The sequence below is a fragment of the Mustela erminea genome, chromosome 6, assembly GCF_009829155.1.
Source record: "Mustela erminea isolate mMusErm1 chromosome 6, mMusErm1.Pri, whole genome shotgun sequence".
Lineage (NCBI taxonomy): Eukaryota > Metazoa > Chordata > Mammalia > Carnivora > Mustelidae > Mustela > Mustela erminea.
In genome coordinates, this window is record NC_045619.1 from 15,056,624 (window position 1) to 15,083,045 (window position 26,422).

The window sequence follows — 26,422 nt, forward strand, 5'->3', positions numbered from 1 at the left end:
TTGATGAGTACTTTTTTTTTTTCTTTTTAAGATTTGTATTTATTTGAGAGAGACAGAGAAAGAGAGAGTACATGAGTGGGGAGGAGAGGGAGAAGCAGACTCCTGCCAAGCAGGGGACCTGATGCTGGACTCTATCCCAGGACCCTGAGATCATGACCTGAGCTGAAGGCAGAGGCTTTAACCCACTGAGCCACACAGGTGCCCCCCTGATAAGTTCTTTTTTTTTTTTTTTCCTAATATTTTATTTATTTATTTGACAGGCAGAGATCACAAGTAGGCAGAGAAGCGGGGGGGGGGGGGGCGGCGAGGGGAAGCAGGCTCCCTGCTGAGCAGAGAGCCCAATGCAGGGCTTGATCCCAGGACCCTGAGATCATGACCTGAGCTGAAGGCAGAGACTTTAACCCACTGAGCCACACAGGTGCCCCCCCCGATAAGTTCTTTATAGATTTTGGATACTATCCCTTTATCTGATATGTCATTTGCAAGTATCTTCTCCCATTCTGTTGGTTATCTTTTGGTTTTGTTGACTATTTCCTTTGCTGTACAGAAGCTTTTTATCTTGATGAAGTCCCAATAGTTCATTTTTGCCTTTGTTTCTCTTGCTTTTGGAGAGGTGTAGTAAGAAGTTGCTGCTGCCAAGGTCGAAGAGATTGCTGCCAGTATTCTTCTCAAGGATTTTGATGAATCCCTGTCTCACATTTAGGTCTTTCATCCATTTTGAGTCTATTTTTGTGTATTGTGTAAGGAAATGGTCCAGTTTCATTCTTCTGCATGTGACTGTCCAGTTTTCCCAAAACCATTTATTGAGGAAACTGTCGTTTTTCCATTGGATATTCTTTCCTGCTTCATCTTACACCCTATCTTATAAGCATTAACTAACCTCCAGACTTCATTCAGATATCCACTAATTTTTCTTTTCTGTTACAGGATCCCATCCAGATTACCAAATTGCATTTGTCTCCTTAGTCTCCTCTGTCTGTGACAGCTTCTCAAATTTTCCTTGTTTTTAATAGCCTTTTTGATTTTGAGTATGTTTATGTATTTTGTAGACTGGCCCTCAATTTAGATTTGATGTTTTTCTCATGATTAGACTGGGATATAGGTTTTATGAAAAATCCATAGTGGTAAAGTGTTCTTCTCATCACACCATGTCAGGATGTACGGGTTATCAACACGTTGTGATGTTTACTCTGATTATGTGGTTAAGGTGGTGTTTGCTGGGTTTCTCCAGTGTAAAGTTACTATTTTATCCCTTTCCATTCAGGAAGGGAGATTTTATTTTCTTTCAATCCAGACTGAGTAAAGATAGGAAAGTTTCCTTGTTGCTCTATGCTGTGACTTAAGATTTAAGCCTTATTTATATATGAACTGTGGGTGGAACTTTCTGAAGCCCAGGCTTCATAGTAAGGGCCTATCATTAGCTTCCTCATTTTGGATGGACCTTGGGCAGCTTTATCTCCTGTCCTCCTCAGCTTGGATTAAACTCAAGGTTTCCAGTGCTCTATAGAAATCCTCAAGGCTAAAGCAGATCTTAGTAACCTGCTTACCCTCTTATGATTCCTAACTTTTGGGGAAGTCCAGTGAATTATGTTTAAAAGCTTTCTTTTGTTGTAGCTGTTAGTTTGTTGTTAGGTATTTCTGTTAGGGTAGTTTAATTGAGTGTACTGTCAGCGATAGAAGTTGGTAGGTTTCCTTGATATTGATTATGAACATATTTTGAAATGTTAACACTGGGTTGAGGGGATAAACATCTTGGTATTAGGAAGTATGATACTTGTAGTCATTTTCCCAACATCCCCCCCCCCCAGACACATACATACAGTTCTTAAGAATTCCTTGATTTAAAGATACTGTTTTCTCTGCTTTGATTGTCCTTTCCTATATTATCAACAACCTGTTGATTCCAAACTCTGCTCAAATGTTTTCTTACACATGCCCTCTCATCCGTCTTATGTCCCCTTTTCCCTGCTCCCGCCCACAGAGTTAGTTCTAATGTGCTGCCATAATACACCATTAAGAAATTCACCATGTGGTACATAGATACCAATATTTGGTTTATGTATTATGGTAGATGTTATTCTGTTTACCGTTCTTTGGTGTCTCTTCCTGCAGGAAGTTTATTTTGTACTTTCAGCTTTCTTGAAGTCTAGCTTGACCATGTGACCTGCTTTGACCAATTAAATGTGAGAAAAATGCCTTGATCTGCAATCGATGTATAGCATGAGTGAGAAATAAACTTTACTTTTTTTAAAGGTATATTTATTTGTTTGACACACAGAGAGAGATTGAGTGCACAAGGAGAGGGAGCAGCAGGCAGCCCAATGTGGGACTCAATCCCAGACCCCTGGGATCATGACCTGAGCTGAAGGTAGATGCTTAACCAGCTGAGCTACCCAGGTGTCCCATATTACATTTGCTTGTCCATCATCTTGAAGACAAAAAAAACTCTTTTCTGGCCATCTTTTTTTTTTTTTTTAAGGTTTTTATTTATTTATTTATTTTACAGAGAGAGAGAGACACAGAGAGAGAGAGAGAGATCACAAGTAGGCAGAGAGACCAACAGGTAGAGGGAGAGGGGGAAGCAGGCTCCCTGCTGGGCAGAAAGCCTGATGCAGGGCTTGATCCCAGGACCCCGGACCATGACCTGAGCCGAAGGCAGAGGCTTAACCCACTGGGCCACCCAGGCACTCGTGGCCATCTTTTTTATGTCTTTAAAACTGTCAGACTAGTTTCCCTAAAACATTTTAGATTATTATATACCCTGTAGGAAAGTGGCATTATATAGTACAAAGAACATGGTATTAGGAAGTAATTAAATTAAATTAAATTAAAATTTTTATTGTTTAGCTGAGTTACTTCAGAATATGTCCTTAATGAGTTTTAGAGTCATCATTTTTTAAATGAGATAGTTTATTGTAAAGTTACTGGAAGTATATGTAAAGTACCTAGTACAGACATTCAGAGAATGTTCATTCTGTTACTATTGGCACAAGTCTTAAAAATCCTTTTCTACTAGTTAAGGAATCAATCCCATTTGCAGTTGTACCAAAATCAATAAGATACCTGGGAATAAAGCTAACCAAAGAGGCAAAAAGCCTGTACTCTGAAAACTGTAAAACACTAATGAAAGAAACTGAAGATGACACAAAGGAATGGAAAGACATTCTATGCTCATGGAATGGAAGAACAAATATTGTTAAAATATCTACACTACCAAAGCAATAATGCAATCCCTATCAAAATACCAACAGCATTTTTCACAGAGCTAGAACAAACAATCTTAAAATTTGTGTGGAAACATAAAAGACCCTGAGTAGCCAAAGCAACCTTGAAAAAGAAAAATAAAGCCAGAGACATCACAGTGCTGGAATTCAAGTTATATTACAAAGCTGTACTTATTAAAACAGTGTGGTACTGGGATAAAAATAGATACGTAGATCAGTGGAACAGATAGAAAATTCAGAAATGAGGGGCACCTGGGTGGCTCAGTTGGTTGAGCATCCGCCTTTGGCTCAGGTCACGGTCCCGGAGTCCCGGGATCGAGTCCCGCATCAGGCTCCTGGCTCCATGGGGAATCTGCTTCTCCCTCTGACCTTCTCGCCTCTCATGCTCTCTCTCACTGTCTCTCAAATAAATAAAAATCTTTAAAAAAAAAAAAAGAAAATTCAGAAATGAACATTTAGTCTTTGACAGCAGGAAAGAATATCCAACAGGAAAAAGACCATCTCTTCAGCAAATGGTGTTGGGAAAACTGGACAGCAACATGCAAAAGAATGAAACTGCAACACTTTCTTATACAATACACAAAAATAAATTCAAAATGGATTAAAGACCTAAATGTGATACGTGAAACCATAACAGCCCCAGAGGAGCATATGCAGTATCAACCTCTTTAATATTGGCTATAGCAACTTTCTAGATATGTCTCCTGAGGCAAAGGAAATAGAAGCAAAAAATAAACAATTGGGATTTTATCAAAATAAAAAGTTTCTGCAAAGCAAACAGTCAACAAAATAAAAAAATCACCTTGTGGAATGGGAGAAGATAATGGTAAATGACATATCTGATAAAGGGTTGGTATCCAAAATATAGAAGGAACTTATAAAACTCAACACCCAAAACCAAATAATCCAGTTAAAAATGTGTAGAAGACATGAACAGAAATTTTTCCAAAGACAACATCCAGATGGCCAACAGACACATGAGAAGATGCTCAGTATCACTCATCATCAGGGAACTGCAAATCAAAACTATAAGGAGATACCCCCTCACATCTGTCAGAATGGCTAAAGTCAAAAACACAGGAAACAGCAAGTATTGATGGGGATGTGGAGAAAAGGGGACCCTCTTGCACTCTTAGTGGAAATGCAAACTGGTGCAGCCATGGTGAAAAATAGTCCTACCTCAAAATTAAAACTAGAACTTCCCTACAGTTCAGCAATTGTACTACTAGGTATTTATCCAGAAAATACAAAAATACTGATTTGAAGGGATACATGCACTTAGATGTTTATAGCAGCATCATCTATATTAGCCAAATTTGGAAGCAGCCCAAGTGCCCATTGACTGATGAATGGATAAAGAAGAAGTGGTATACACACATGTGCATTCATGCATACACACACAATGAAATATTACTCAGCCTTAAAAAGAATGAAATCTTGCCATTTGCAACAGCATGGATGGAGTGAAAGTATTACGCTAATTGAAATAGAGAAAGACAAATACCATATGATTTCACTCATGTGCAATTGAAGAAACAAAGCAAATAAGCAAAGGGGGGAAGAGAGAGGCAAACCCAGAAACTTTTTTTTTTAAGAAACAATTCTTAACTATAGAGAACAAACTGTTACCAGAAGTGGGGGGGAATGGGGGGATGAGTTAAATAGGTGATACGGATTAAGGAGTGCACTTGTGATAAGCACTGGGTGTTGTATGGAAGTGTTGAGTCACTATATTGTACACCTGAAACTAATGTATGTTAACTAAGTAGAATTTAAATAAAAACTTGAAAGAAATCCCTTTCTCTTGCCTTCATGAATTTGGTATTTATGAATATTTATTTGGTTGTTTGCTAGATAAATATTTTTTGAACTTCTGCTATATGTTATGCATGTCTAGGCACTGGAAAGTGGTAAACGAGATCTAGTCCATCTTTTTTTTTTTTTTTTTTTTTTTTGGTCAGAGATTGAGAGAGAGAAAAGAGAGCATGTGCATAAGCAGGGGGAATGACAGGCAGAGGGAGAGAGATCTAGTCCCAGTCTTTAAGGAGGTTATAGTCTAAGGGCCAGTAATTCTCCCTCCCTATCTCCAGCTATTAAAATCATACTAATATTGGAAGGCTTCTCCTTTACAATCAGCATCTTTGAATTTTTTGCCTAAATTTTCCCTCATCTCAAAAAGAGAAATCCAGAAATGACTTCTCCCTCTTGATTTTTTAAAGCTATATTAACATTATCCATACAGATCTCTTACCATATATGTTGTATTCTACCTGGCAGGTTCTGTTATAGTCTCATACATCATGTATATTTTTAAATTTCTTTTCTAGATTTTCGGCTCCTTGTGTATTGGACACTCCTGTTACTTGTATCATTATGTGAATAATGAATAATATCACTCTTTAGAGGGATTTTAGGAATTTGTGGGTACATTTTTGCTTATCACAATGATTAGAGGGCTCTAGTGGAATTAGTGAAGAGAGACTAAGAATGAAAGACTTGTAGTGCTCAGGATAGTCTCTCAAGATAAATTGTTGTCTTGAGTCCCAGTAACTTTCAAATATTCTACCAGAGGTTTCTTGTAAGTGAAAAACTTCCAATTCTCTGAATCTGGAGCTTAAATCCATTTTTATATATAAATGCTAGGTATTTCTTATGAAATATATATGTATATTCTTATGAAAGATATATACTGAGTTTTCCTATAACATATTTATCACCTTTGTAAATCAAGGAAAAATTATACTTTGTTTTGTCCAGAATTTTACTAAGTCTTGCTCAACATTACAGAAAGTCATGTCACCAAAGGCAGTACCACTCATGGTGTTTGAGTCACCATTAATACAAATATGTCAGTCTATTTTTGTAGCTATTGAATTTTTTAAATTTTTTTTAAAAAATATTTTATTTAATTATTTGATAGGGATCACAAGTATCAGGGAAGCAGGCAGAGAGAGAGGAGGAATCAGGGTCCCCGTCGAGCAGAGCGCCCAACGCAGGGCTCGATCCCAGGACCCTGGGATCATGACCCGAGCTGAAGGCAGAGGCCCCAACCCACTGAGCCACCCAAGCGCCCCTGTAGCTATTGAATTTTTAAAACGATTCTGGATGTAGATGTAGGCATCGAATTAATTAACTGTTTTGTCATACTCAGATATTTACATTTGGAAATACATGTTATTTCTTTTTAAAATATAAGTGACCTTCCTTTCATTTCTACCATATATTACAGTAAAGCATTATATTAATGCTTTAAATTTATACACATAAATATGCTACTTTATCTATAAATTTCTTTCTAAATTTTGATTTAAATTTCAGAATTTAGAAGGAGGCACTGCAAAATATTTATTATAAAAAGCAACGTTGTGGGGCACCTGGATAGCTCAGATAGTTAAGTGTCATGATCCCAGGGACCTGGAATCAAGCCCTGCGTCGGGCTCTCTGTTTCTCTCTTTCCCTCTGTCTCTCTAGGCCTGTGCTCGCTCGCTCGCTCTCTCATTCGCTCTTGCTCACCCTCTATCTCAAATAAATAAAAATCTTTTTTTTAAAAAAAGCAACATTGTGTCATGTTATACATTCACTGATTTATAACCATTAGAGCTTGGCAAAGTAAATTTACTTTAAAAATATACATTTAATTTTTATTGAACATTAAACTATTCCCTCTCTCTCTCTTTTAAGATTTTATGTATTTGAAAGAGAGAGAACATGAGCAGAAAGGATGGACAGAGGGAGAGGGAGGGTAGAGCCCAATGACATTGGGCTCCTTTCCAGGACCCCTGGGTCATGACCTGAGCCATCCAAAGGGAGACGCTTAACCAAATGAGCCTCTTTAGAGAAAATGTGTATCACAAAATATTCTGACAATTAGAATAATGATTAAGTTAGAGGAAAACACCAAAAATTTGTTATAAACTAGAAAAAAGTATATGTAGATTTTATTCAATTTATAGAGAGACAAAGTGCTATTTATAATTTTAAAATTTTTTAATAAAATGCCATTGACTTGGGTTAATGACTAACATTCTTTACATACTTTCTTTATTATAATTAATATGTCCAGGACTTTAATTTTTAAAATTTGACTCGTTTCATGCAGAGGACAAAAGATTTTTTTTTACATGTGTTTTTAATTATTTCAATTTATAGTCTTTAAATTTGTTCTTCAGGATCAGTGGTGAATTTTTTTTTAAGAGTTTATTTATTTATTTGACAGAAATCACAAGTAGGCAGAGAGGCAGGCAGAGAGAGAGAGCGGGAAGCAGGCTCCCCGCTGAGCAGAGAGCCCGATGTAGGGCTTGATCCCACCAGGACCCTGGGATCATGACCTGAGCTGAAGGCAGAGGCTTTAACCTGGCTTTAACTGAGCCACCCAGGCACCCCAGCAGTGAATTGTTTTGATTTAGATATTCTAAGTGTATTTTTCATCTTTGAGCATATGATAAGATATATTTTATAAACTAAAGTGCAGAACCAGATGGTTTTATTCTGGTATGATACGTGTTAATTTGCATGCCTTGTTTTCAACAACTGTGGGATTGTGTTGTATCTCATCATTGCCTTTTTTAGACTATTTTATAGACAGAACTAGAAATTCTGGTTATATAAAGCTATTCTAGCACAGGCTGGAAAGTAGGTCATTGTGACGGGGAGTATACCAAACCACCCACTGGTTGCTATAGTAATGACCTACTTTAAGAAACTATTTCTGTTGATTCATGTTGAAATCATCGTTGGAAATGGTATAAGGAAACTCAATGCATGTAATTTTTTTCTAATAACAATAAGTTAGTTATCTCTGGAGGTTTTTTTTTTTTAAAGTCTTTAATATGTTTAAAGTGAAGAAGTATATTTGCTTACTTAGTACTCTTTCTATTTATTTTGAAGTGATGCAATTAGTAATTCAATTAAATAACAGGAAAACTGTGCTTCTACATAGGTAATACAATTATGCAAAGAGATGTGAATTTTTTTGTGTGGCCTTTAAAAAGTAACCTGTTACATGTAGTTAATAGTATTATTAACTGAGCCTCCAAATGGGTATAGTAATATGCCATATTAAGAGAAGATCTGAAAATATGTTCTTGTTAAAAATGTACTCTCCAGGGGTGCTTGGGTGGATTATCCTTCCAGGACATTTTAGTTTGGGGTTTTTGGTTTTTTTTCAAAGTTATGTAAAGCTTTATTCTTTTTTTAAATTAATTAATTTGTTTATTTTCAGCATAACAGTATTCATTGTTTTTGCACCACACCCAGTGCTCCATGCAATCCGTGCCCTCTCTAATACCCACCACCTGGTTCCCCCAACCTCCCACCCCACCGCCCCTTCAAAACCCTCAGATTGTTTTTCAGAGTCCATAGTCTCTCATGGTTCACCTCCCTTTCCAATTTCCCCCAGCTGTTTAAATTTAAGAAAACTTGGAGTTGCTAGTTCATTTAACCTCTTAATTTTTTATCTACTACAGTGTCTAAAAACTCTTGCCAAGCAAATACGTAAAACTAGATGTTTCCTAATAAACATTTATCACCATCAATATGATAAATTATTCATAGTTATGGATAATTTTGTAAAATTCAAGTACTTTTGTATTGGTATAACAACATCAACAATCCCCCTGCGCCCCCCCCCCCAGCCCAAAGTATTTGCATGTTTGTAGCGATAGGTTGGGGTAGGGGTCAGTGTTAGGGTGGTGGCTTGAAACCCAAGCAGAATAGTGATGAGGTGAAATATAAATGTGAAAATAGAAAGGTTTGTTTTCCTATTTGTTTAAAGACAATTGTGCACCTTCCTAAAGGTGATACAATGGGAGATGCCTGGGTGGTTCCTTCGGTTAAGTGTCTTGTCTTTGGTTCAGGTCATGATCCCAGGGTCTTGGGATTGAGTTCTGCGTTGGGCTCCTTGCTCACTGCCTGTTTCTCCCTTTGCCTGCTGCTCCGCCCCTACTTGTGCTTTCACTCGCTGTCTCTCTGGCAAATAAAGAAATAGAATCTTTAAAAAAATAAATAAATAAAGGTGATATAATGGGAGTCCTCCTGAGTCCCCACACCCATAGAGATGATGACTCCTAAATGGAAAGAATATCAAACTTGACTAGGTGTACTGATGTCAGTAATAACTGCAACTATAAAAATTAACAAAACTTTCTTGATGAATTTATGGGATCAGAATAAGGAAATGTTCTGAACTGAATAGCCTCCTAGAATAATGATGTCTGGTAGAACTTTCTGCAGCAGTAGAGATGTTCACCTATGCTGTCCAGTATGGTAACTAATAGGCACACATGTGACTGTTGAGAGGCCTTGAAATACAGCAAGTGTGACTGAGAAACTGAATTGTTAATTTTGGCTATATGTGCACAGTGGCTACCATATTGGACAGTGCATTTCTGACTCCTCACAAGGAAACACAATCACTATTCTCAGAGAACATATGACTTGTGGAAAAGGCAGACAAATATTTAACCTTAAGATCAGATACATAAAAGAAGCACAGTAAAGAGGAAAAAATCTGTCCAGCTGAAGGGAAGGGAATCTAGATGAAATGTTAGAGAAATTAGCATGAGGCAGACAGTGAGGTTGGATTTTCTAGGGATGACCTCTCTTTTAGAAATGCTCTTGGAGACTGCTCCATTTCTTCACAATAAAAGATGCACAGTGAGCAGTCTTCTGGTACTGCCTCAGAATTTCCCAACATAACTATCATGGGTAAGCCTTCTTAGTACTTATTTCATTGAGAAAAGTCCACCTGTCTCATGAAATTTTTCTTTTTTAATTAACCTGACATTCTCTGCACTCAGAGTTATGCCACATACTTTCATGTCTATTTATTATCAGTTTCCTTAATTAGATAAGAAACTTGAAAATAGGCATGTTTTCTCTCTCATAGATGATTATAGTATCCTTTAGTACTCAAATTCTTAAATTATTCACTTGCTCAGAGTGATTAAATAGGATATTTCCATTTTTTTATTAGAAAAGTGTTCTAGATTTTTCAAGGAGGTTTTTCTGTTTGAACTTGAGTTCATTTCATCAGTGAAATCAGTTCATTTAATTTATATAATTTTGATGCTTACAAATTAAATATTGCTACCATTCATTTACTATTAATTAATGGAAGTTAGTGATTTAATTTAGGAATTTCATTAAAATACTGACAAACTTGTTTGTTATTAAAAAATGGTAAGTATGATTTCTGGAAAGAGTAATTTACAGACCAGTTAGAAATAAGATAATAAGAGGCAATAAAATTATGGGGCTGGCATGTCAATTTTTAGAATGACATGATTTTGTAATACTTTGTATCTTCTAAATATACATGTTTAAAAATTTTAATATTTTTCTCTGTAGATTTTTGCTTCAGTGTCTTGAAGACCTTGATGCCAATCTACGAAAATTAAACTCTCGTTTGTTTGTCATTCGTGGACAGCCAGCAGATGTGTTTCCCAGACTTTTTAAGGTAATCTGAAAAATCTTTGCTTAAAATAATAATCTTTTTTCAGAGAAGACACATATTTGCTGAGTAAGGTATTTGAGGTAATTTAAAGTATGTGAAATGCAAGTATTTTTAAATAAAAATTTCTTTTTTTAATTTAATAAAAGTTCTATATGGTAGAATCAAGACTGCAAAAAAAGTAGTTTGCAATGAAAACTTAAATCTTTCTTCTGCCTTAAATTGCTAGTTCCCCCCCTCCAGAAGCAACAATTACTACCTGTTTCTTGTATATGCATTACAAATATTTTTTGCATTAGTAAGAATATATATGTGCATGTATCAATATGTATGTATTTAACACATTATATATAACGTATATATATATATATAATACCTGTAGATCCATCTATATATATAAATTTGCATTTTTGTGTATGTTACCATCCCCCCTTTTAATAATAAAGGTAAGTGCACTATATTCTACACCATCTGTGTCATGCTTTAGTCGCATGGCCATGTATTTTAGAGGTGGTTTCCTACTGCTCCCTCAGTCTTTTAAATGGCTTCGTAGTATTCCATTGTGTGGGTATGCTATGATTTTGTTAACAAGCTTTCTACTGAACATTTGGTCATTTTCCACAGGCCTTTGCTAATACAGATAATGCTGTCAGTGAACATCCCTGTCCAAATACAAATATCTTGCTCACATGTGCCAGCACATTTGGGGGATAATTCTTAGAAGAGGACTTTTTGGGTCCAAAGGCTATAATGAACAACAAGCTACTAATAATACAAAACTGGAGTTTTGTGGGGTTTTTTTAAAACTTGGTAGAATCTTAAATCTCCTAATCTTATGTCTCCCTTTTTTTTTCCCAATTGAAAAAATTAGTCCTGGAGAGGTTAAAAGAGTTGACTAAGGTCATATAGCTAGCACATGGAAGTGCTCAGACCAGAAGCTGATTCCTGGTTTTGTCTTTTTTATCCATCTCTTTCTCTTTCCTACTGTTAGAATTCCTAATGTATATCTGCTTTTTTTTTTTTTTTTTGCAGCTATTTGATTCATCAAATATTTTTTTATAGTAATGTTCCTATTTCTAATGCAGAAGAGAATAGTTCCTCTCCTTGAATGAAAATGTTCCCAGTGCTTGGAGTCAAATAGCACTAGCTAATCTTTTTCACTGGTATTAATGTTCAGGATTTCACTAATGCAACAGTTTTGGCTAGTGAAGATTTACTTTATTAAAGTATGTTTTACTACTATGTCTACTTAGAGTCAGAATTTAACTTTAGGTGCATGTAGGAATTCTGAGTAGAAAGCACATTAGAAACAATGGTGTAATAGTTTAGCAGTAACTCATGAGTGTAAAAGTGTGTGTATCTCTGAATCTATGTGGTATAAGTAAAATAAAGCCTAAGAGAACTTTAGTTGCTTTAAAATAACAAAACTTAAACAACAAGTGTTTTAAGAATATGGAGAAAAAGGAACCCTCTTACACTGTTGGTGGGAATGCAAACTGGTGCAGCCAGCTATAGTAAACTATATGGAAATTCCTCAAAAGTAAAACTAGAACTATCCTATAATCCATTAATTGCACTACTGGGTATTTACACAAAAAATATAAAGCACTAATTCAAAGGCATATATGCACCCCTACATATATAGCAGCATTTTTTACAATAGCCGAAGTATGGAAGAGCCTAAGTGTCCATTGATAGATGAATGGATGAAGAGGTTGTGGTGTCTGTATACAGTGGAATATTATTCAGTCATAAAAAAAGAATGAAATTTTGCCATTTCCAACAACATGGATGGAGCTGGTGAGTATAATGCTAATAAGCAAAGCAAGTGAAAGAGAGACAAACACCAAATGATGTCATTCATATGTGGAATTTAAGAAACAAAATGAGTGAGCAAAGGAAAAAAGAGAAAGAGAGGGATCAAAAACAGACTCTTAAAAATAGAGAACAAACTTATGGTTACCAGAGGAGGGCTGGGGTAAGGGCATGGGTGAAATAAGTGATGGGGATTAAGGAGTGCCCTTGTGATGAGCACTGGTGATGTTTAGAATTGTTGAATCACTATATTGTACTCCTGAAACTAATGTAACAGGTATGTTAACTGTAATGGAATTACGACAAAAAAATACAATCGCAAAACTTGTAATTACTTGTTTTAAAAAAAAATTGTTTTAAGTCAGCAAATCTTTTATGTTCTTTGTTTCGAGCTTTCTTTTACCTAAATTAACATTATTGGATTAAACTACCTTCTGCATTTAGGTGCTGTCCCAGTCTTTGTCAGTTAGGCAGAGAAGCAGTGATTTCCACATGGGCCATAAAATACAGATGCATGTAACACATAAAGCATATCAAGTGCTTACCATTTTATTCTGATTTTTCCTTGGGCTACGTACTGTGTAAAATACCACTTATGAAAACTTCCTTTCAGATTCTATACTATGTCTAGAGCCACGGAGGGAATTAATTCCTTTTTTTTATTACGTTGGTGTTTTTATTTTTACTTTTTGTCAAGAGGTGCTATCTGCATGTGTTTTAAAAAAAAGCCTAAAAGGATATACAATAAAAAGCAGGTCTCCTCCCCACCCCTTCAGCCTCACGCCCCTTTTCCTCTAAGGGAAAAGATTCTTTTGTCGGTAACCGGCTGCCTGATTTACATTAATGTCTCTGGTTTTCTTATTGTAGTACAGAAAATAGAATTTTTAATACGTGGGTAATCCTGTTTCCCACTTGGGAGGTGAAACTGTTTTAAACCTGATAACAGTGCTTTCGTTGATTGGTGAGAGTGGTTCCAGTACTGATAGTCTAGTATATATCTTCTCCTCTCCATAGGACTTCCTTATTCTATTTATATTGAGTAGATTTAGAGATGGGGTCAGAGCATTTTTACTTTTTTTGTAAGCACATATTTATATATATGTCTGATAAACTGTTGTTTCTTCTGATGTGTTTTGTTTTATTTTTAAAGATTTTATTTATTTATTTATCAGAGAGAGAGAGAAAGAGCGCACAAGCAGGCAGAGAGGCAGGCAGAGTCAGAGAGAGAAGCAGGCTCTCCACTGAGCAAGGAGCCCAATGCGGGATTCGATCCCACGACCCCGGGATCATGACCTGAGCCGAAGACAGCGGCTTAACCACCTGAGCCACCCAGGCGCCCTGATGTGTTTTCTGCTTAGAATTTTTCCCAGTTAAATTCTGAGCTTAATATAAGACTTTTTTTTTAAACTTCTTTTTATGTTCTAAAGAAATGATAAACTTAGCAGACACTAATGTATGCAAAACTTGGATACACTATTAATCATATGAATCTTACATAAATTATTATTATTATGCAGTTAAATCTTGCAGCTTCCACATATGGTAAGCTACCAAGACCATGTACATTCTAGGCCCAGCAGAACCTTTTTATGAAGAGTTTAAACATTAAAACTTTCTCATTATATCCAAGAAACAAGGACTAAAGTCTTTATGGATGGACTCCCTGAAGTGTAACAAAATGTTCTCTAAAGCCACCAATATTTTACATGCATAAAATTTGTATTATGCTTTTTTAGTTATTTTGGATTCTTGCCTTAAAATTTTATAGCACATGTTAGTTTGAATAAGAGAATTTGTTCAACAGATATTGATTGATTGAGTGACGACCATGTACAAGGCAGAGTTCAAGGTGGTGGAGTTATACTAGTGAACCAAATAGAAGACTTTCCTACCTTGGCAGAGCTTATATGATAGTGGGAAGGAGGCAGATAATAAACAAGTAAATATGCAGCATCATGCGGTGGTAGGTGCTAAAATAAATTAAATTCCAAGGGGAGGTAAGGGTAATAACTTTATATGGACTCATGGAAGGCTTTACTTCTAAGATGACATATGAGCAAACCTGTGAAGGACTGAGCCATGCAAGTATCTGGGGTGTGATATGTGAATTCACAACATTTTGCACCTTGTTCCATCAAAAAGTTGAGTTTAAATCTGGGTTGGCCATATAACTCATTTTGACCAACTGACAAGAAAGTCATTGAGTCCCAATCCTAAGGTTCAAGCAACTTTGAAGCTTCTGCCTTTGCCCTTTTGGAATGCTTCTTGTGTCATGAAGGGAATGGAGAAACCATGTAGAGATAGAAGACCACTCAGTAGCCTGTACCAAGATCTGAGATGTGGGAGAGAGATTCTCTCAGATCCTCTAGGTCTGGCCAAGCTGTCAACTGATTGCAAACTCTACTCAAATAAAAAAAAATTAATAAACAGTTTGAAATAAAAAAGACTGAAAAAGATATACTGTGGAAAGAGTAAGCATAAGGAAGTAGAATTCAAGACAGAATTACCAGAGATTAAGAGTAATCTTACAAGAAAATATAAATATTATAAATGTATATGTGCCAACTAACAGCATAAAAATATGTGAATCTCAAACTGATAAACTGTTATTGATAGAATATACAAAAATTAATAAAGATGCAGGTGATATGAATTGCTATCAACCAATTTGGATATACCAATATTTGCAGAACACTACACCCCCAAACTACACATTTTTTTTTTATTAATGTATAACGTATTATTAGCCCCAGGGGTACAGGTCTGTGAATTGCCAGGTTTACACACTTCACAGCACTCACCATTGCACATACCATCCCCAATGTCCATAAACCCCCCACCCTCTCCTTACCACCCCCTCTGCCGGCAGCTCTCAGTTTGTTTTGTGATATTAAGAGTCTCTTATGGTTTGTCTCCCTCCCGATCCCATCTTGTTTCATTTATTCTTTTCCTATCCCCCAAACCCCCATGTTGCATCTCCACTTCCTCATATCAGGGAGATCATATGATATTTGTCTTTCTCTGATGTACTTATTTTGCTAAGCATAATATCCTCTAGTTCCATCCATGTCATCGCAAATGGCAAGATTTCATTTCTTTTGATGGCTGCGTAGTATTCCGTGTGTGTGTGTGTGTGTATACACACACACATATATCTCATATATCTCACATCTTCTTTATCCATTCATCTGTTGATGAACATCTAGGTTCTTTCCATAGTTTGGCTATTGTGGACATTGCTGCTATAAACATTCGGGTGCATGTGCAGCAATAAACATTTGGATCACTACATTTGTATCTTCAGGATAAATACCCAGTAGTGCAATTTCTGGGTCATAGGGTAGCTCTATTTTCAACTTTTTGAGGAACCTCCATGCTGTTTTCCAGAGTGGCTGCACCAGCTTGCGTTCCCACCAAGAGTGTAGGAGGGTTCCCCTTTCTCCGCATCCTTGTCAGGATCTGTCATTTCCTGACTTGTTAATTTTAGCCATTCTGACTTGTGTAAGGTGTTATCTCCTTGTGGTTTTGATTTGTATTTCCCTGATGCCAAGTGATGCAGAGCACTTTTTCATACACATTTTTTTTAACACATATGAAATATTCACCAAGATAGACCATATGTTCAGCCACATAAGTTATCAATAAATTTCAGAGGCACCTGGAAGGTTCAGTTGGTTAAGCAGCTGCCTTCAGCTCAAGTCATGATCCCAGGGTCCTGGGGTCGAGCCCCACATCAGGCTCCCTGGTTGGTGGAGAGCTTGCTTCTCCCTCTCCCTCTGCCTGCTGCTCTGCTTACTTGGGCTCTCTCTCTATATCTCTCTGTCAAATAAATAAATAAATCTTTAAAAAAATTTTTTCAAGTTTCGGACATCTTACAGAATATTTCCTTTAACTTCAATAGAATTAAAATGAATAGCAAGAGAATTACAAGTATTTATAACTGGTAGTGGAAACTATACAAAAATTTATGGGATTCACAACATACTTCTGTTAAAAATAGTATTAATATTAGGGTAATTTCTTTAAAATACTAATATTCAACTTGCCATTAAAAAAAAATTTATGGGATTCAGCTACAACAGTGCTTAGAGGAAAATTAATAGCTTTCAGTACTTTGTTAGAACTTTTTAAAAAGTAGAACAAGTCAAACCTATAAGTAAGCAGCAGAAAAAAAAATAAACAGGAATAGAAATCAACGAAACAAAGCAGACAAACAATAGAGAAAATGAATTGTGATAATCAGTTTATTGTCTCAGCTCTAATCCACCCTTCTTAGTTCTGCTTTGTGAGAGTGAAGCTGGATGCTGTCGACATTTCTCCTTTGTCAGCTGGCTTGATACTAGGTTTTGTTGAGAGATGTTCGCGGTGGTTCTCTGCAAAGTCATAGTAGGAAAGAATGGGCTTTACATCTTGGTAGCCTTGTGCTTTTTGCTTTTTTCTTGGCACATTAGCTGGGAATTGAGCTTGTGGGAGACCTAAGCCTCTCTTTTGGACAAGCCCCAGCCTAACCACACCCTCTGGCAAATTTCTCTGTCCCTTGATAGGCCACTTCCACAGACCAGCTCCAGTTTACCTACCTGCAGGAAGTTTCTTAGCCACCTGGGGTGCTGTTCCTATGAACCACGTCTGGCCTTGCCCTTTGGCAAGTTCCTTCTCTACAGGGAAGGTTTTGTGTTACCCTGGCAGGAGAACCCATGCATTGAGGTGTGAATCTCAGTAGAGGATTCTTTTCTTCTAAGTTCTTAATTTCATTGTTTTCTTATTTTCCCTCCGTTTAGTGGTGGTAGCAGCATTCTGCAGTTGCTAATTTTGGACACCTTAGACAACAGAAGCCACATATGTAATTCTAAATTTTTTACTGAAAAAAGTAAAAAGAAACAGATGAAGTTAATTTTAATAATATATTTTATTTTTAAAAATATATATTTTTATTTAATGCAGTATATAAAAATATATTCCTTTCAATATAAAATTATTAAAATTTTAAGCTATTTTAACCTCTTTTTAATATGAAGTCTTTGAAATCCAGTGTATATTTTATTCTTACAGCACATCTTTATTCCAACTAGCTACATTTCAAGTGCTCAGAAACCACTTCTGTGGCTAGTGACTACCATACTGGATAGTGTAGCCTTAACTCCTCTTTTATTCCTTCTTATCATTGATCAGCTTTACTTGCTAATAATTCTTTACATTAGATTTTACCTGTTCAGATTGCTGATGCGGTTTCTGTTTCCTGACTGAACCCTGATTGATTCAGTCAGCAAAGCCAAAAGCTGGGTCTTCGAAAAGATTTGATAAACTGCTAGCAATATTGATTCACACCTCAATGCATGGGTTCTCCTGCCAGGGTAAAAAGGGAAAAAATCACTTTTATCCAGAATAAAAAGCAGGATATTACTAGAGAGTCTCCAAATTTTTAAAAGCATAATAAAGGATGTTATAAATATCATGCTAATAAATTATTCAACTAAAATGAAAATTTTCTTAAGTACAAGTTATAGGGGCGCCTGGGTGGCTCAGTGGGTTAAGCCGCTGCCTTCGGCTCAGGTCATGATCTCAGGGTCCTGGGATCGAGTCCCGCATCGGGCTCTCTGCTCAGCAGGGAGCCTGCTTCCCTATCTCTCTCTCTCTCTGGCTGCCTCTCCGTCTACTTGTGATTTCTCTCTGTCAAATTAATAAATAAAAAAAAATCTTAAAAAAAAAAAAGTACAAGTTATAAAATTCTCAGAAGAAAAGAAAAATGTGAATAGCCCTATTCTTAAAGAAACTGAATTTATGATTGAAAACCTTCCCATAAATAAAACTCCAGGCCCAAGAAGGCTTTGGTTGTGAATTCTATCACATATTTGAGAGAGAAATCATACCAGTTTTATAACACTTTTCAGAAAACATAGGAAAATGTTGGGAACACTTCCCCAAAACACTTATTTTATAAGGCCAACTTAACTCTAATACCATACTCTACTAGCAAAACTGCTGAAGAAATTTTAAGGAAAAAAGAATAGCCACATGTCCCCCCAGAAGCAGCCTCAGATACGCTTAACAATATATTAACAAATTGAAATTAGCAATATTTAGTTTAGCCCAGGAATACCAAGTTGGTTCAACATTATAAAAATCAACTAAGGTGAACCTTCCTGTTAACAGAATATAGGAAAAGCTATTACAGTTATCTCAGTAGATGAAGAAAGAGCATTATTCATAATTCAACATCAATTTATGATTTAAAAAACTTTAACCAAACTAGCAATAGAAAACTGGTAAATGTTAATTTGATAAAAATTGTTAATTTAAAACATAGCTAATGTCATTCTTTTTTTTTTTAAGATTTTATTTATTTGACAGAGAGAAATCACAAGTAGGCAGAGAGGCAGGCAGAGAGAGAGAGAGAGAGGAGGAAGCAGGCTTCCCGCGGAGCAGAAAGCCTGACATGGGGCTCGATCCCAGGACCCCAGGATCATGACTGGAGCCGAAGGCAGAGGCTTTAACCCACTGAGCCACCCAGGCGCCCCACTAATGTCATTCTTAATGGCAAAATAGTGACTGCTTTCCACCTAAAATCAGGAGAAAAGCAAGGATATAAACTTTAATCACTAACTGAAAGTCTTTCCAGCGTAATTGGGAAAAAAAAAGAGTAGATAATTAGCTTATCAGCTTACCAGAATTCCCATGTTCTCTATCATAGCATTCTGTTTTTTTCTGATGGTTATTTTATATTTACTTTTTATTTCTTTATTTATTAAAAGATTTTATTTATTTGACAGAAAAAGAGAGATAATGAGAGCAGGTACGCAAGCAGTGAGAGTGGGAGAGGGAAAGCAGACTTCCTGCTGAGCAGGGGACCTGACTTGGGGCTCAATCCCAGGACCCTGGGATCATGACGCAAGCTGAAGTCAGATGCTTAATGACTGAGCCACCCAGGCACCCCGTGTATTTACTTTTTAAATTTACCTCTGTGTTGCTAGTTTTCTTCAGTAAGCTCTAGGAGAGAGGGACCTAGCATTATATCTGGCCTGTAATGAAGATTATAATATTTGATGTATAAATGAATTTAATTAATGTTTGAGAGATTGTAGTTACTTGTAGAGAGATATTCACTAATTTATCCCCAGGGAAGAAGTGAAAGATTTCACGGGGGAATGCAGTAGAAGGAGCTAGGTGAGTGTAGCTCAGATTGTATGAGTATAGCTCAGATTATACCTTTTCTTCTCACTTGCTGAGAGCACACATCCTGTTCTCTTCTCCTATGCAATAAATCCATACTGCAGGAGATGGGCTGCTTATCTTGGGTAGGTAAATCTGTTTAATTTAGGGGTAAAATATTAGCAGGCTTACCTGCCCATAACCCTGAAATTTTTCTGCAGTTATCTTTACTAGTAATGTGGTCTGTATCTTGATCTTTAGGTGTCTGACTTATGTTTCCTTCTTTTTCAAAAATGTTACTGACTTAAACTCTATCTTAAACTCTAAAAACTAAAAAATTATTTATTAAAAAATCGGAATTGCAAACTACTATTTAGGAAAAAAAGTTTTAACATATATGGCAGAGAAAGGTTGCTATCATTAAAACATAAGGAGCTCTTACAAGTCCATAAGAGAAGAATTTAGTGTGATAGAAAACCAAGCAAACATAGCCTGCAACTCACAGAAAAAGAAAATACAAATAGCTAGTAATAATAGCTGTCATTCATTGAATTTAACTGTGTTCTATGTCCTTAAGAATTTACAGGCATTATCTTATTTAATCTTTCAGCCCTGTAACATAATTTCTTTTTTTTTTTCATTTTACTATAAAAAACACATAGTGTTTATTATGTGCTAGGTGCTCTCTAAGCACATTACTCACATTCTACTCATTTTATAGATGAAGAAGCAGACATGAAGAGTTTAGCCATTTATGAAAATAGTTGAGCCAGTCTTTGAACTCAGGAGGTCTTACTTTAGATCCTTTATTTTTTAACTACTACTCTATACTGCTTCACTATAAAACAAATATAATGCTTTCCTAGTCTTATTTTATTTCTAAATTTCAAAAACAGTGCACGATCATACTAACAAATGTGAACAATGCAACAGTGTGTAAAATAAAAAATAATTACCAAAAAATAATTTGAGCTCCTAAATTTAAAGGTAACAGCTATTGACAGTTTGGTATGCATTCTTCAAGATGTTCAAGAAAGGAAATTTTTTAAAATGAGTACTGTTTTTCTGTGTATACCATATGTATGTGTTACTGGTTTTTAAAAAACCTTTAACATACTACTGGTAAGTATATGGGGAGCAAGCACTTTGGTATACTACTGATGAGAGTATGAATTAGTACAATATATCTGGTGGAAAATTTGACAGTGTCTTTTGAAATTTTAAATATGCTTATCTGTTGTTTTTTAAGGAACTGTTTCTAGGAAAAATAGATCAAATGCCCAAAAAAGTTTAAGATGTATGCATAAAGATAAGGATATACACTGCAAGGTTTATAGTAGTATTTTTTTTAACCAACTTTTGGGAACAGCCTTTGTCTAAACTGTACAGGTTTGGAGAATTAGTGTGTTACCATATAGTGAATTAAATAATAGTAGACTTACAGTTTATTTTTTTTTTCTTGTAAGATACATCAGATTAGATTTTAGATTAAAAAAAGTTACTACCCCCTTAGGAAATCACAGTTCCCTGAAGTCATAGTCTCTACATTGAAAATCACTATAAGGAGATGTATACAGAACTTATCGATATAGCACCTGAAACTCAATAAATATCTGACATTATTACTATCTCTATTTCTCCACAGCTAACATTTTTTGGTAATCTGAAATAAAAACATTATAAAACAGAGTACCTCCACAAAGCAACATATACCATATTAACTATCAGAGGTTTGTGAAAGATCTTGTGGGTGGCTCAGTTAAGCATCTGCCTTCAGCTCAGGTCACGATCTCAGGGTCCTGGAATTGAGCCCTCCATTGTATCAGGTTCCCTGCTCACTGGGGAGTCTTCTTCTCCCTGTGCTCCCTACCGACTCATGCTCTCTCTTTCTTTCTCTCAAATAAAAATCTTAAAAAAAAAAAAAAGTTTGTGAAAGACCAATTCTTAGAATCAGCAGATATAAATTCAGCAGACATAAATATCCTCCAGGTATTCTGGTTCTTTGTGAACTTGGGCAGGTTCCTAAACTTTTTTTTTTTTTTTTAAGATTTTAGTTATTTATTTGACAGAAATACAGAGAGTGAGCAACAGAGGGAGAGGAAGAAGCAGACTCCCCACTGAGCAGGGAACCTGATGCAGGACTCTATCCCAGGACCCTGGGATCATGACTTGAGCCGAAGGCAAATGCTTAACTGACTGAGCCACCAGGCGCCCAAGTCCCTAAATTTTTAAAATAACCTTCTCTGCCAAATGGAGGTATCAGCCAAAGTGCCAAACTGGGGGTTATTTTGAGGACCAAATGAGAACATTTGTAAGTGTAAATTATTTGAAAAGTAAAGTGCTATGCAAACAAATTTAGGAAGCTGGTTTTAAGCATATGACTAGTTAGATTGTTTGCTGACTAGTGCAATGCCTAAAATCTACTGAGTATACATTTCTTAGTTACATAATTCTGAATTTATAAATTGTGTAGTTTCAGGGCACCTGCGTGGCTCAGTGGGTTAAAGCCTTTGTCTTCGGCTCAGGTCAGGGTTCCAGGGTCCTGGGATCAAGCCCTGAATCAGGCTCTCTGCTGGGTGGGGACCCTGTTTCCCCCCCAACCCCTGCCCCCATGCCTGCCTCTCTGCCTACTTGTGATCTCTCTCTGTCAAGTAAATAAAATCTTAAAAAAAAAAATAAATAAATTGTGTAGTTTCTTCCTGCATATTTGAAGTTTGATTTATGTACATTCATTTTATATGTAGGGTTTAAGCTTTTCACTTTTTCCCAGAATGTATTGTTATAGTGGAAAAATAATTATGAAAATTTATGTACATTTTTGTTCCTTTTTTGTATTTTAGGAATGGAACATTACTAAACTTTCAATTGAGTATGATTCTGAGCCTTTTGGAAAGGAACGAGATGCAGCTATTAAGAAACTGGCTACTGAAGCTGGAGTGGAAGTGATTGTACGAATTTCACATACATTATATGACCTGGACAAGTAAGTTTTTTTTCTTTTATTTTTATGGTATAATACACATAAATATTTGTTGTCTCAACCATTTTTAAGTGTACAGTTCAGGGGTGTTAAGTACATGGACAAGGGTGCACCTGGATGACTCTGTTGGTTAAGTGTCCAACTCTTGTCTTGACCTCAGGGTTATGAACCCAAACCCTACGTTAGGCTCACCCTGGGCATTTTAAAAAAAGTACATGGACAAGTAAGTTTTAACCTGTGGGATTTCAGTTTTTTTAAATGGAAGTAACAACATATACATAATACAGTTGTGGGAGAATTAAATAAATATATCAGACCCTTAGCATTTTATTTAACTGCTCTGATTTTTTACTTAGTGACAGATGCCAAAATTACAGATGTGTGAGTGCATAAGACAAAAATACTTAGAGTCTCAGTTTCCCATCCAAGTACTAACCAGGCCCGACCCTGCTTAGCTTCCGAGATCAGACGAGATCGGGCGCGTTCAGGGTGGTATGGCCGTAGACAGAGTCTCAGTTTCAAACTGTTAAGAGTATCACTAAATTTACCTTGACTGTCCTAACTCAGCCTGTGGTCTTGCCTTTCTGAGCTCTTAGCAATATTAATTTCATAGTTTATATGACATGAAACCATGAAGTGCTGTGATATATTTAGTATGATTGTCTGAAGTTCTTTTATTTCATGTGTGTTAGTCTTGTCTATCTGGATTTTAAGTCCAGTTGCAAATTGTATGTAATACTACTTTGTGTAGCCATAGTCCTCCGAACAACAGCATACTATCTTATTTCTTAAAATGTATTTCTTGAAATACCATCTTTTGGTGATGCTTTGTCCAAAAAAGATTATAGTTTAAATTTAGGAGTTATTATATGCTTTGAGTTTTGAGGGTTCACAAGATTTATTAATGTAGTAACTTTTGCCTTTTAAATTGTTTTGCTTTTAGTTATTTCCTCATTTTATCAAGTTAGTAAAGCTAATTCTATAAGCTGTATGACAAACTAGTTAATTTTATTCTATTTTTCCAAATGTATGAAAAACTGTGGGTTGATTTCAGGCAGTGGTCTTATTTCCTATTAAGTCAAAGTCATATATCTCTTGAAAATAAACTTGCCTTCTAGTTTACCAGTTTTCTTAACTTTAGGAAGCTGATATCAAGAAGGAAGTATATTTGGGGTAGGTTTGGGGGTGGAACTTTACCTTTTCCCCTTCTAACTTCCTGGCTGGTCTAATAATTAAATTGACTTAAGACAGATTAACAGGAGAAAAATAAATTTAATTCATATATCCAAAAAAAATTCATATATCCAGGTTATGAGACTCAAAGAAGTAAGCAAAGCAGGCAACATTTAAATCTCTTAGACAAAGAAACAATAAGTGAAGAAATGCCAGGACACTTAAGTAAGTTTGAGTTTAGGGTAGCAAATGTCTGAAGTTTATATAGCCTTCTCAGGCCTGAATTCCCTGTCTCTGATGATAAGGATACCTTTTATTCTCCAGGTTCTAGGAGAGTGCCCTTCACATAGGGAACTTATTTCTTGCTTTCAGGGGGACAGAGCAGGCTCAGAGTGTCCTTCTTATACTGACTGTTTCTTAAGTAACTTTAATTCAAAGTAATCAGTATGCCAAAGTGATAATATTTTCTAGTGGCCTGTCTCAAACCCCATGAGAGACAAAATAGGTAAGAGCAGTTGCATCCGAGTGGGAGATTTAGTGCTATGCATATAGTTGGATTGTTTAGTGGATTGAATTGTATTTACTATATATAATTCATCATATAAAAATGTAACATACAGAAAACATTTTTCTCAGGTTTTTATTTTGCTTAAGTCATGTAATTAGCAGTGTCACTAATATCACTGCAGTTTCACTATCCATAAGTTTCATTATGCCCCTGTGTATAAACTCAAAGTATTACACTGAAACAAAATTACTAAAAGCAGAGAGAATAGTTCTTGTGGTATCACAGTTACATAGAGATTATAATTTATATGTAATTATATGTATTATAATGAAAAATGTACTTTAAAAAAATTTTTCATCATGATAAAAGTGTACTCTTTAATCTCCATCACCTATTTACCCCATATCCTGCTTCACCTCCCCTCTGGTGACCATCAGTTTGTTCTCTGTAGTTAAGTGTCTGTTTCTTGATTTGTCTTTCTTTGCCCCCTTGCTTGTTTGTTTTGTTTTTTACATTCCACATATGAAATCATTTGGTATTTGTCTTTCTCAGACTAATGTATTCCACTTAGCATCATATTCTCTAACTTTATCTATATTTGTTGTTGCAAATGGCAAGATTTCATTCTTTTTTTTATTTTTTAAAATTTTTTATTTTTTTTTTTAAGATTTTATTTATTTATTTGACAGAGAGAGATCACAAGTAGGCAGAGAGAGAGAGAGGAGGAAGCAGGCTCCCCGCTGAGCAGAGAGCCCGATACAGGACTCGATCCCAGGATCCCGAGATCATGACCTGAGCCAAAGGCAGCGGCCCAACCCACTGAGCCACCCAGGCACCCTCATTCTTTTTTTTTAAATGATTTTATTTAGTTAGTTGACAGGGAGAGAGATCACAAGTAGGCAGAGAGGCCGGTGGGTGGAGGGGGGTGGGGGGAGCGGGAAGCAGGCTCCCTCCTGAGCAGAGAGCCTGATACAGGGCTCCATCCCAGGACTCTGAGATCATGACCTGAGCAGAAGGCAGGGGCTTAACCCACTAAGCCACCCACACACCCTGATTTCATTCTTTTTTATGGCTGAGTAATATTCCAGTGTGTGTGTGTATACATATATGTATGTACATATATATACACACATACATACAAACCACATTGTCTTTATCCATTCATCTATCAGTGGATACTTGGACTGCTTCCGTAGCTTGACTGTTTTAAATAATGCTGCTATAAACATAGGGATGCATGTATCCCTTTGAATGAGTGTTTTTCTATTTTGGGAGTAAAAACACAGTAGTGCAATTACTGGATCTTAGGGTAATTCTAACTTTTTGAGGACCCTCCATACCATTTTACACAGTGACTGTACCAATTTGCATTCCCACCAACAGTGCAAGAAGGTTCCCTTTTCTCTACATCCTCACGAACATTTGTTGTTTCTTGTGTTTGGTTTTTTTTAAAGATTTTATTTATTTATTTGACAGACAGAGATCACAAGTAGGTGGAGAGGCAGGCAGAGAGAGAGGAGGAAGCAGGCTCCCTGCTGAGTAGAGAGCCTGATACAGGGCTCGATCCCAGGACCCTGGGATCATGACCTGAGCAGAAGGCAGAGGCTTAACCCGCTGAGCCACCCAGGCACCCTGATTTCATTCTTTTTAATGGCTGAGTAATGTTCCAGTGTGTGTGTGTGTGTGTGTGTGTACATATATATATGTACATATGTGTGTGTGTATATACACACATACATACAAAACACATTGTCTTTATCCATTCATCTATCAATGGATACTTGGACTGCTTCCATAGTTTGACTGTTGTAAATAATGCTGCTATAAACATAGGGTTGCATGTATCCCTTTGAATGAGTGTTTTTGTATTTTGTATTTTGTATTATTTGCATCCAGTAGTGCAATTACTGGATCTTAGGGTAATTCTAACTTTTTGAAGACCCTCCATACCATTTTACACAGTGATTGCACCAATTTGCATTCCCACCAACAGTGCAAGAAAGTTCCCTTTTCTTTACATCCTCACAAACATTTGTTGTTTCTTGTGTTTTTAATTTTAGTCATTCTGACGGTATGCAGTGATATCTCATTATAGTTTGATTTACATTTCCCTGATGATGAGTGAT

The 26,422-nt window shown here is 36.2% G+C and overlaps 1 protein-coding gene across 1 annotated transcript in view; it reads left to right on the top strand.

Annotated features, from left to right (window-relative positions):
* CRY1 (cryptochrome circadian regulator 1) overlaps positions 1-26,422 on the top strand; it is an 83,181-nt gene that overhangs the window by 43,222 nt on the left and 13,537 nt on the right. The window contains exons 2-3 of the mRNA XM_032346488.1: positions 10,572-10,680; positions 22,476-22,618. Coding sequence (XP_032202379.1) covers positions 10,572-10,680; positions 22,476-22,618 — 252 coding nt within the window. The remainder of the gene's footprint in view (positions 1-10,571; positions 10,681-22,475; positions 22,619-26,422) is intronic.